The 13,381-nt window shown below is 38.6% G+C and overlaps 1 protein-coding gene across 1 annotated transcript; it reads right to left on the bottom strand.

Moving 5' to 3' along the window:
* Positions 1 to 6,393: 6,393 nt before the first annotated feature.
* LOC103255604 (dedicator of cytokinesis protein 3-like) lies at positions 6,394 to 11,369 on the bottom strand (the record flags this gene model as incomplete). Its single annotated transcript, XM_008053571.1, has 5 exons — positions 11,279 to 11,369; positions 9,495 to 9,570; positions 9,007 to 9,107; positions 8,676 to 8,734; positions 6,394 to 6,542 (listed from the first exon to the last, which is right to left on the bottom strand). Coding segments are annotated over exons 1-5 (441 nt in total), but the record flags the coding sequence as incomplete, so codon positions are not given.
* Between the last annotated feature and the right edge of the window lie 2,012 nt (positions 11,370 to 13,381).

Below are 13,381 nucleotides of genomic sequence, written 5' to 3' on the forward strand. Positions count from 1 at the left end.
TACAGATCAATGCAATACCTATCAAAATTACCAGCAACATTCTTCTCAGACCTAGAAAAAACAGCACAGGAATTCATATGGAAACACAAATGACCAAGAATAGCCAGAACAATACTCAGCAAAAAAAACAAAGCAGGCGGTATCATATTACCAGACTTCAAACTTTACTATAAAGCTACAATCATCAAAACAGCTTGGTACTGGTATAGGAACAGGCATATAGATCAATGGAATAGAACTGAGATTCCAGAAGCGAAACCTCAATTTCTCAACCAACTCATCTTCGACAAAGCCTCTACCACCTACCACTGAGGAGAAGAGAACCTGTTCAGTAAATGGTGCTGGGAAAACTGGCTGACCACATGCAGAAGATTGAAACAGGACCCCTATCTATCCCCATACACAAAAATTAACTCCAAATGGATCAGAGACCTAAATGTAAAACCTCAAACCATAAGAACCTTAGAAAATGAAGGACATACCCTTATGGAAATCAGAACTGGCATCCAGTTCCTGAACAAAACCAGAAACCCACAGGCCATAAGAGATAAGATAGACAAGTGGGACCTCATTAAACTGACAAGCTTTTGCAAAACCAAAGAAATCATCAAAAGAGCAAAGAGAAAGTATTTGCCAACACCAGGTCTGACAGGGGGAAAGTATTTGCCGACACCAGGTCTGACAAAGGCTTAACATCTTGGATCTACAAGGAACTCAAACGTACTGAAAAGAAAAAAACAAACAACCCCATTATAAAATGGGCAAAAGATATGAACAGACACTTCACAAAGGAAGACATCCGAGCAGCCAACAGACACATGAAGAAATGTTCAACCTCACTAATCATCAGGGAGATGCAAATCAAAACCACACTGAGATACCACCTAACTCCTGTCAGAATGGCCATTATCAATAACTCAAAAAATAATAGCATAATAGCTGTTGGAGAGGGTGTGGCGAAAGGGAACACTCCTACACTGTTGGTGGGAGTGTAAACTAGTGCAACCTCTGTGGAAAGCAGTGTGGCGATTCCTAAAAGCTCTAAACATCAACCTCCCATATGGCCCTGCAATCCCCCTACTGGGAATACACCCTGAAGATTCTAATCACTCTATAAAAAAGATAACTGCACACGAATGTTTATCGCAGCATTGTTCACAATAGCAAGAACCTGGAACCAACCACGCTGTCCATCAAAAGAAGACTGGATTAAAAAAATGTGGTACATATACACAATGGAATACTTTGCAGTCATAAAAAAGAACAAAATCATGAATTTTGCAGCAACCTGGATGGAGCTAGTGTCTATAATACTGAGTGACCTCTCACAGAAACAAAGATCTGAGTATCACATGTTCTCACTCATATAGTGGACCTTGATCATCCAATGCACTACCATAAGAAAATGACTGACAGTGGTGGGAAACCACGGGTGGGGGGAGGATGGGACTAATGGTAGTAAACATCTGTCTGGGGATGGGGAGACACCTGTTATCAACAAGGGGGCCTAAATGAAGCATATTTGTATACCTAACCCTTAACTGTACTCCACAATATCAAAATAAAAAATATTGATTAAAAAAAAGGAAGAAATGAAACTGTCTCTATTTGCAGATGACAAGATTGTTTAAATAGAAAATCCCAAGCAATCTTCAAAAAAAATTTCAAAACTAATAACTGCTTCTAGCAAGGGTACAAGACATTAAAATGAACTAAATTAGTTAATAAAATCAAATTGCCAGCAAAATAATATTGGCCAGCTTACTCTATTTTGTTTAAAACTTTCATATTAGTCACCTGCCTGACCTAAGAATCAATGTCTATGTGTAATTACAATAATGTCCCCATGACCACAGACCCCCCGGCTTTATTTCCTTTGGGCAGGTTATGCTGACCATTGCCTGCTGACCATTACAGAACTCCTTTGCCATAAGTTCCATGTAATTGTATACTTTGTTAACTGAAATCAAATGTTACGCTTTGACATTTTCAGAGTTTGTTCTTATATTCTGTTAGTGACCTAACCAAGGTAACTCCATTATATAATGATTCTTCTTCCTTGTCTCTATGTAACTATCTTAAACTATATCTTAATGGCAGAACTCCAGGGACTTTCTGGACACTGGCTATACCTAGGACATGAAATTAATCATAACTCCCTAACAATTAAAGTTCCCATTTTGGTTGCCAAGTTGTTAGTTAATAGGTGCTATGGTCACTAAGTTGCTATGTAGCCAATACTACAAATTTTACCTACAAAAGCTTGCCACAAACTGCACCAGTTTGCCAAGAGTTTTTCTGGCATTTGCCTACTCTTGACCCGCGTGTTTAATAAATTCATAATTAATTAGACAACTTGCTGGCGTAACTTTTCGCTTACTCAGTTATAATAACATAAGGTTAATAATCGTAAAAATCAGTTGTATCTATATATACTAGCAAGGAACAACTATAAACCAAAATTTAATAATTGGAATCACTTATAGTAGCCACCCAAACAGGAAATACATATAAATCTAATAACATATGTGTAAGATCTGTATGCTAAAACTACAAAACACTGATGGAAGAAATTTTAAAACTCCTAAATAAATGGAAAGAGATATACTGTTTTCATAGACTAGAACACTCACTATTGTTAAGATATCAAATTTTCCCAATTTTATCTATAGATTAAATGCAATCCTAATCAAAGTCTCAGCAGAAATTTTTAAATATTGACTTGCTGATTCTAAAATTTGCAGGAAAAAGAAAATGGAATTAGAATAGCTAACACAATACTTAAAAAGAAAATTCATAGCACCTAGTTTTAAGACTAACTATAAATCTACTAGAAACAAGTGTGGTATTGTTGAAAAGAGTAAACATATTGTTCAATGGAAAAACTAGAGAGTTCAGAAACAGAGTCATACAACTCTGGTAAATTGATTTAAAAATATTTTTAATTGATAAATAATAATTGTATATATGTATTTATAGAATACAATGTGATGTTTTGATATATGTATACATTATAGAATAACTGAATCAAGATTTATTTATTTTTTGAGTTGGAGTCTTACTCCATTGCCCAGGCTGGAGTGCACTGGTACACTCACAGCTGCCCCAGCGTCGACCTGCTGGGTTCAGGCGATCCTTCCGTCTTAGCCTTCCAAGTAGCCAGAACTACAGGTGCGCACTACAATGCCCAGCTAATTTTTTAAAAAATTTATTGTAGAGATGAGGTTTTGCCAAGTTGCCCAGGCTGTTCTTGAACCTGAAGGCTCAGGCAATCCCCTCACCTTGGTCTCCCAAAGTGCTGGGATTACAGGCTTGAGCCACTGTGCCCGGCCTAAATCAAGATTTTAAACATATCTATTACCTCACCTACTTATTATTTTTGTGGTGAGAACATTTAAAATCTATGCTTCTAGCAATTTTGTAATATACAATACATTATTATTAACTCTAGTCACCATGCTAAGCACTAGATCACTAAAATGTATTCCTCCTAACCAAAACTTTGTATCTTTTGAAGGCCAATTATCTTTGACAAAGGTAGAAAGATAATTCAAGGAGAAAGGATAGTTCTTCAAAAAAAGGTGTGGAATAATTGGACATTCAAATGCAAAAGAAAAAAAGAACTTCAACCTATCCTTCACACCTTATACAAAAATCAACTCCAAAATAGAGAATAGGTCTAAATTTAAAATGTATAGTTATAAAACTTGTAAGAGAAAACATAGGAGAAAAAAATGTTGTCCTATACACAATTGTTTTTTATAATTTCCTTGGCTGGTTCTAGAGAGACAGACTGCTCATATAGAGACAACAGCAACACATGGTGTGTTAAGCAGAATCTCAGAATGATTGCTTTTAAACATTAAATATCTTTAAAATTTTAAATATTAACTAACTTTAATGAATAATGGTGATTTGAACTATTTTCCAAATGAACAAAAAAATACCTGAGAGACTTTATTACCAATGGCAACTTCTAAGGAGCATACTTTAAGAAGAAACAGTCATTCTTCTGTTTGAAGATAAAATGAAAGCAGACTTGATCAAATTATAGTGAACACTAAACTACAAAAACCATGCAGTCCCTGGCAACATCAATTTAAAAAATATTTAGATATAATAAAAGTATATCTCACATATTTTTAAAAAATAGAATAGCAAATTCTGTGCTTCCTAAATAATTTTACCAAAGGCCAAATAATCTAGTTTTTAGAATATTATCCATCACTATCTCCTTAAAAATGTGATGGGCCTTCTGTTGCATAAAATATTGGGTACTCTTTTATCAGAATTGATTTGTGCTAAAGCACTCATAGTGCATGGGTGTTGACCACAAGACTCTGAACACTCAGAAGGTCTTATGAGGATTACTGTCAGGAAGCAAACACACTGGAAGACAAAGTCTCCTTTGCTCATGTGTGAGCTTCAGTCTCCAGTGAGACACAGCAAAACCACATCTTCGCTTTCACCATTGTATAGTGCACGTTCATATATGTCTTAGTCTATTTTTAATTGTATTTCCTTGGTTTCTCAGTCTACTTTTAAAGTCACCATCCCACTACTTTACCTTCCAAGTCATTATATAGATGTTACCCTATTTTTCTTTTCAGACTTTTTATGGATTTTTTCATTCAATTATTCTTCTTTGCAAAAACAGTCTATCTCCAGTCTGGGTGACAGACTGAGACTCTGCCTCAAAAAAAAAAAAAAAAAAAAAAAAAAGAAAAAGAAACAAACAACACAACTGAAAATGAACAAAAGTGTTGAACTCATTTCATCAAAGAAATATAAGGATAGTAAATAAGCACATAAAAAGATGCTTAACATCATTAGTCATTAGGGAGATGGAAATTAAAACAACAATGATATATAATACATACCAATTAGAATGGCTAAAACAAAGAAACAGATAATACTAAGTACTGATTAGTATATAGAGCAACCAGTCATACATTGCTGTTGGGACTTCAAAATGGTATAGCCATTCCGAAAAACAGTTTGATATCTTTTTATAAAGCTAAACATACACTTATCACGAGTCTCAACAAGCCTATTCCTAGGTATTTGCCCAAGAAAAGTGAACGTTCCTATTCATAGAAAAACATTTAAAGAAATATTTTTAGTAGCTTTATTCATAATAACCAAAAAAAGGGAAATAACTTTCTAATGGTAAATGAATGAGCTAAATACTACTCAACAGCAGAAAAACTACTGATACATGAAATAACAAGGATAAATCTCTCAAAGCATTATGTTAAGTGAAAGTTCCAGTCTCAAAAAGCTACATTCCGCTTGACTCCACTAATATGACATTTTTGAAAAGGTACAACTATAGTTATAAAGAATAGATTGGTGGTTGCATTGGTTAAGGATAGGGGAAGGATCTAACTACGACGGGACAGTGAGATAGAAATTTTAGGAATTTAAAAACTCTTGATTACAGTGGTGCCAAAAATGCATAGAACCGTAAGTCAAAAGAATGAATTTTACTTTATATAACTGTAAAAATAAATAAATAAAAATTTAAAAAATTACTGTTTGCCTGGTCTGCTTTTCACTGTTACAGTCATCTATTCTAAGACCATTGGTTTATGCCAGAATCACAAGTTCAGAAGTGAGATTTGTGGGAAACTGGTGCAATTCCCAACTCAATGCAGAAATTTCCCCTAGATGCCTCCTGGGAACTTCTGCTTGGAGATCATTAGCAAAGAGAAACTCCCTATCTCCCAAATCAGACCAGTTCATAGTAGATAGTTTTTGCTGCAAGTTATTTCTTTTATAACCAAAACTGGTTTCCCCACCAGTAGCCCCTACTGGTTCTAGTACTATTCCCTGGAACTACAGATATCAAGGCAGGAGTCCTCTCTTCCACTGTAGTGGTGGCAGAACCTTACAAGGGGATAGCTTGAAGCCACTATCCCCCTGTAAGGTTCTAGCAGATTACTTAGAATCTTAGTAGAAGCCAAGAATCTGGACCAACCCCTCTGTATGATAGTCTGTGAAATCCTGGGCTACCCTGAGCCGTGGAGAAGGCATCTATCTGGTTCCAGCCCTAGAAGTGCCCGAATCATACAGTGGGAATCCTCTGGAGAGGAAGAACATGCTTCTAGGTCCCTTCCCTGAATGAAACTTGACCAGTCACTCTCCTTTTGATCAGAAAGCTACATGATGTTCATTTCTTTCTTCTGAATCTTTTCTGGCCTCTAATTGCATGAACAAAATCTACAAATCAATTTTGGCCAGCAAGTAAGGAAAAATCCTTAAACAGGATTCAAGTTGGCCAAGCTATAGTCCATTCCCACATGAACCATGGCCTGGTCATATAAGCCACCTGCCTAAGCAGAAGGGGATCATTTCAGTGAACATCCTGGATACTGCTAGGTGTTGTCTTACCTGTTTGAAGTTGCCATTTTTCCTCTGCTCCCAATCCATCATGTCATGAAAGATGGGAATCATGATATTTCGCACTTCTGGCTGTGGGACCAGTGTTACACCCAGAAAAGGACCAATCATTCCCGGAATAAAGTGGATCTTATGTTCACCTGAATGACAAAATCCAGCACATATTAGTTCATGGCTGCTTTGCTCTTTCCATGGAAACTTCTCAAGTGGGGCCACAGCACATGCTATGATCAGTACTGAAAGCTTCTGAGAGCAAAGCAAGCATTTTCTTACGGTTTTCGGAGATACTCCCTCTCAGTTTTTTAGATTTAATAGATACAATTGACCTAATCTGGTTAAAGCAAATGTGCAACAGAAAAAAACCAAAAAAAACCCCCCAAAAAACCCAAAAACGACTTTTCCAAATAATTTCCTGAAAGGCTCTACAAAGTATCTGAAAACCTCTCTGAGGTCAAGGAACAGAGTTTACAACTGTAGACAGAACGGGTTTCTGAGTAACCTACGATAGTTTCAGATGGTCTATTCACAGCATTTGTTTAAAAAGAAAAATCCACATATTTTTACTTAAACACAATGCATTCTCTCTACAGTTTCTACCTCTAGCCCAGAGGGATTCAAGTGATGAGGCTATTCTAGTCTCTGGTCTAACCACCAGAGGTCTAAAGTCCATGAGCCTTTCACTACCTGTTTTCATGTATGTCAGAGAAGCCACCCACTCCTGAGTTAGTAGGAGTCTCCTGCACAGCCCCACCCTAGCACACTGGCTTAGAGTCCCTCTCTTTGCCTGCCCTGAACTCCCCTTGTCTTCATACTACATTTCTGATGCTAGCACTACACCTACTCAACTCAGCTCAGTTCATCCCTCAACTTTCTTAATGAAGCCTTTTCATGGTATATAAGTGGTGTTTCCCTCTGATTAGCCTGCTATCATGGGCGTGTTCTGAGAAGCCAGAACCAGCACTGAGGACTATGAGGTAAGATTTTTCTCTTCCTTGCAATGGTGAAACAGAGGTGAACCATCTTCCAGAGCTCTGCTTTCAGTCCTTCAGAGACTAAGGAGGAGACAAACTGTAAGCCTGTGCAATGACTGCTGTAGCCAAGTAAAACCAACTCTCAGGGACTACAGAATGTCATTTTCACCAAAAGCAATGAGGCAGAAATGACATTATCAGGCAAATCTGGCATTTTGAAAAGAAGAAAATGGTCAGAAGTAAATGCTAGCCCTGAGGCTGATTCTTCATATTTTTTGCATATTCCAACCCTGGTACTTGGTACAGCTGCCAGTCTCTTGCATTTCTGGGAATTTCACAGTCAACATCAGGGTTAAAATCCCATATCCAAACTGTGCTGGATGCAGGAAATAAGAGCACCGAAGCTGCAGAGTCTGCTTGGGAAAATGCACCTCTACTTATGAATGGGAGGCCCTACTGCTGGCAGGTATACCTCGCACCTTGATTGCCCCTCTAGGTTAGTGGTGGGGATGGCTAACAGAGGATCGAAGATTTTGTGGCCATCTTCCTGCAGCTTCAGAACCATGAGCTCAGTTGAAAGCAGACTTGCAATAGTAATAGCACCTTCTCTAGTATCCTGGCAGGCCATCAGAACCCTATAGTATCACAGAATGGGCCACCCAGTCACCAGGGCAACCCAAAAATTCTACCAAAAACACTGATATAACAAGGTTAGATTCAAAGCAGTGGATATTTTCAAAGCATTCAAAGCAGAAGCTGTGCAAGCAAGAGGAGCCAAAATCAATCTCACTCAGAGGCTGCAGTTCCTTTCTCACATGTTCCTTCATGCAATCAGTGTAACTTAGCTGGATGTATGAAAAGAGATACCCAACAAATGTTTCAATCTTTATTAAAATTAATGGCTGTTTTTTCTCTTGTGCTAGGTATCTCCAAGATCTATCCTTTTGAGCCTGCAACATCCAGACTGGGGCATGAAGATCAAAGAGGATCTTACAGGCATGGGTTCTCAAATTGGAAAAAACTACTGGAGCCCTTCTCTTCTTGTTTTTCCTTTTAACTTTGGTTCTCAAAAAGAGATTGTCCATATGTATTACTGGGGTCTTATTTCTCAGTCAAACTCTTCCTGCCAAGGGCTTTATGCATATGTGCTACACCATCCATCTGAAGTGTTATGTTAAAGATATGTAAGGATCTCTTGGGCCTGAATTAACATTCATAAAGCCTGGGAGATGTGAGTAGTCTTGTTACTTTCTAGTTGGCTATGCAATATGTGAAAAGGAAGAATAAGGAGAAAAAACTTACCCAAATTTTGCCACATGCTGAACAGTTCATAAGCCATCATCACACGCATGTCCCCATACCTGGGAATAAGAACACAGAAGCCAGCTGTTAGTGGGAGAAGATTCAGGAAGATAGGGTTGTGAACCTTACGAGACCACTGCTTCAGCACTATTTTTTTTTTCTAACGCTTCCCAAAATGCTAAGCCATTTGGCTCTCGACTGAACTCTCATACTTGGCCCCTTGGGAAACTACTCAACTGAGAACTTTGTGGACTTCTGAAGGAGACTCTCATGGAAACATAGCCCCATCAGGGTGAGTGGTAGGGAGATGAACAGGAGACATGTGTCTTACTTATCTAGAATCTTCTTCCTCTTGGTTGAAGTGATGATTTCTAGCTGAAGGCTTGGCTGATTTATGAACAGAACTGCCAGGCTAAAATAAGAATTCCACACCTAGAGAAACAGAGAAAGTAGAAACATGTGACGGTCTAAGACCTTAACCTTGCAGGGAGTGTTACTAAATACATGCATGTAGCACAGAATTCATTTTATATTCTTAAGATCCTGATCTCACTATTTAAAGATTCTTTGTGAACAGGAATTTTTTTTCTTGACTCTTTCTGAAGCCAACAACGTTGACTCTGGACTAGAAAGTATACTCACGGATATCTGACTATCAGCACTTCTAACAGGGAGGCACCCAGGTCATATTCTAATCATCATAATGCTTGAAAGCTGTTTGTATTGTGAATATATTAATAAAGCAAGAACAAGCATTCAGTTTGGTTTTTGGTTGTCTATGGTTACCACAAAGACTTGATGGATTTTAGGAGCACTTACCTTAAAGTCAAAGTCTGTCTCTGTGAAATTCTTATGCAATGCAGAGGACAGGTACTGGACAGTAGTAACTATAATACTGAAATAAGGAAAAATGGCATTGGCAGAATTAAAAGACAAACAATGGTATCAGATAGCTTAGCATCAGTTGTCTATGGCCTATATGCAAACTTCTTGAGTACAACTTGTTCCAATGTAAGATGTGACTCTTAAAGAAAAGGGAAGATGGCACAAACTCTACAGAAAACCAGTCTTAGAGAAATGCCCCACAGTCGGCAGGACATCAATGGGTTCTGCCATTACCTAGCCTTCATGCTTCTTTTCTCTGGGCCTCAGTTTCCCTGCATATAAAAGGAAGTGGATAGGGTTCGATGGTTTTTAAAGTTTTTTTTTTTCCAGTTCAAAGACTGATTCTAATATTTTTGGGACCTCTGGGTAGTCAACACATATTATGATCACTTTGCAGGACTTAAAATAATCTTATTATTCTACTTGATAGTAGGAGTTTATAATTAATAAATCCTTGCTCTTGTCATATACTATTATTTTCATCTGAGTCATTTGATTTCAGCTCTTGGTCTAGAGTAGCATTCCCAATCTCAGCCTGAGCAAACAAGGGAAAACGGGAGGCTGTCTCACTGGAACAGTAAAGTGGAGAGGAAGTAAAATAGGATACATAGGTTTGATTACACAAGACCTTGATTGCCTGGCAAAAGGACATATGTTTAATAACAATGTGCCCCTGGGCTTTGGTGCAGAAGAGAAACAAGGCAAAAACAGTACATTAGAGAGACTAGTCCACAAGCAGAGGGTAAAAGCATTTAAAGGGTAAAAGCCTTGAAAAAAAAAGGCCGCACCTGGAGGGCAGACTGGGGAACCTGAAGTATTCTGAGTGGAGCTAAGAGGTAGAAACAAGAAGGATTCAAATGAAAAAGTCACTATTTGAGGAAATATCTGTGCAACTTTGTTTATAACCATTTTTCTGTTCCATATAAAATATTTTCAGTTTTGGAAGATGTTACAGTGCCCTATATATAAGGTACAAAGTGGAAAGACCATGCTAATATCCTGCTAATATATCTAACAAATAATTCCACTATATTCTTTATCATGCCAACATAAAAGGCAGATCAGTGGAAGGAAGTCATGGGTTAGAGCACAGAGGCCAAGTAGCCTACTCCTGAGCAGAGGAAGACCAGATGAGCCAGCCCCTTACCACCTGTATCAGTTGTCTGGTTTGCCAAGAGGCGGCACAGGCTAGAAATATGAATGAGGCAGATGGGATAGGGTTATCCTTAGAGTGAATTCTGTATCAGTAGTCAGAACCTGTCAGAGACTTGCAGTCAGGTCTCAGGTGAGTAATTGGCACTAGCTGTGGGAAGCAAGAACTATCTGGCAGACAACACAACTCAAATTAAGAGGGGGACTTGGGACTATGCCTACAGCTACACAGCAGCAAAGGGCAACAGGCCACCTAGCAGGCCTTCCTCAAGGGAAACACTTCGGAGTATTACATTTCAAATTCTTAACATTTCCTTTTCTATTCTTACTATGCCATCATCTACCAGGCATTTAGACTCCATTTAAAAATTATCTTTGATTCTCTTTGTTCTTATGAATGGCCAAGTCTGATGACTGTGCATACAAACATTTCCCCCATTTTCATTCTTCTCTCTGTTCCCATGACCGTGGCCTTCATCTGTCTTGCTTGTGCTTTCTCTCTCAAGTACATATGCTCCTTAGTCTGAGAACAGTTCTGTGATGCTGAAGGGCCCTTCCATACTCACTTGCTTGTGAGCAGTCTCATAACCATCCAGTCCCGAGGAAAGACACTCATCTTCATTAGGTTCCGGAACACACAGAAAATCTTCAGCAGGAATTCCTGTCCACAGAGGAAAAGCTGATATGAGTCACCACCACAGCACACATGTCCTCAAAAGGTTCCTCCTGGCCATTAGACCATGAGGATGGGTGGGAGTAGTGAGTCAGATTCTGGTTCTCTCTGTGAGTTGTTTTTGTCTTAGAGAGCTACATGAGAGTGAGTTCTGGGCAGTTTCACTGGCCAGATGGGAACAGATCCAAATTGGGCATAACAGAGGCAGCTCCATACCCACTTTATACCCACAGTACCTAATGCCCAAAGCACAGGGAAGAGTAGGATTCCACAGAACTGATGTTCAACTGAGTCTCTGTGCCCTCTCTGGGGAATGGCTCTTGGGTGCTTGATGTGAAAACATGCTTTTTTGGATATTAAGAACACATGAGCTGGGTTTGGTGGCTCACGTCTGTAATTCCAGAATTTTGGGAAGCCAACGTTGGAGGATTGCTTGAGGCCAAGTGTTCAAAACCAGTCTTTGCAACACAGCAAGATCTCATCTCTATAAAAAATGCAAATATCAGCCAGGCATGGTGGCATGTGCCTGTTATCCGAGCTACTTGGGAGGCTGAGGCAGAAGTATCACTTGAACTCAGGAGTTTGAGGCTGCAGTAAGCTATGATACCCCAGCCTGCGCAACAGAGGGAGACAATGAGGTTTGTCGCATTTTAACTTGCCCTATTCCCATCTCCCATTCCCTCTCTCTTCCTACCTTCACAGTAGCCTTGAAAACAAGCAGCATGGCAGTCATGAAAACCAGCAGCCGAGCAGTCACTGGGACAGAATGGTTTTGGAACTCCAAAAAAAAGCGCCCCATCACCGGAGAATTATTGTTATTTGACCTTCTTGGAAACTCCCTGGAAAAGCTGTGTTCATAGGGCTTGTCTTAAATTGACCTGACTCACAGCTCACTCAGTGAGGAAAGCTCCATCCCCAGGTACCACAAATGTTGCATTTATTAGGAAAAAATTTTTGAACAAATAACTAAAGGAAATAATACGTAAAGAATTAAAGTATAAGAACAGCATCTCACCAAATACAGTATAACAATAAAAAAGATAGAAATTATTTTAAAAACATCAAATAGAAATTCCAGAGTTGAAAAGTACAATAATATAAATGAAAAATTCACTAAAGAGGCTCAGTAGTATATTTGAGCTGGCATAAAAATTGGGCTGGCATAAAAATCAGCAAAACTGGGCAAAACCTTTAGGTCTCCTCCCACTGTGGGAGCTTTTCTGTTCTCTTAATAAATCCCAATTTCTCTCTCTTCTTTCTCTCTCTTTCTCTCTCTCTCTCTCTCTCTCTCTCTCTCACACACACACACACACACACACACACACAAATCAGCAAAACTGAAAATAGGTTAACTGAGATTACCTTGTAGGAGGGACAGAAAGAAAAGAAATGAAGACAAATGAACAGTCTCAGAGACCTGTGGGACATCATTAAGGGTACAATCATACACATAATGGGAGTGCCAGAAAGAAAAGAGAGAAAGAAAGGGGAAGAAATAATGGTAAAAATGCTTAAATTTGATTGAAGAAAACTTTAATCTATACAGTCAAGAAGCTCAACAAACTCCAAATGGGATAAAATAAAAGTGATCCATTCACAGAAAACATCAGAATCAAATTGTCAAAAGCCAAAACAAAGAAAATATTGAAAGCAACAAGAGAAAAATGACTGATCATGTACAAATAATCCTCAATAAGACTCACAGGTGACATTATCAGAAATAACGGAGACCAGAAGGCAGCTATTCATATTCAAAGTCTGAAAAGACTGTTAACAAAGAATCCTATATCCAGCAAAACTATCATCCAAAAATGAAGAAATTAAGACATTCTGATATAAAAACTGAGAGAATTTGCTATTTGTAGATTTGCCCTATAAGAAGTACATATATAGCTGGGCTCAGTGGCTCAGCCTATAATCCCGCACCTTCGGGAGGCTGAGGTGAGTGGATTGCCTGAGCCCGCGGGTTCGAGACCCGCCTAGGCAACTTGGCAAG

This window comes from Carlito syrichta, unplaced genomic scaffold (genome assembly GCF_000164805.1).
Source record: "Carlito syrichta isolate Samal-C Ts95f unplaced genomic scaffold, Tarsius_syrichta-2.0.1 Scaffold288306, whole genome shotgun sequence".
Classification (NCBI taxonomy): Eukaryota; Metazoa; Chordata; class Mammalia; order Primates; family Tarsiidae; genus Carlito; species Carlito syrichta.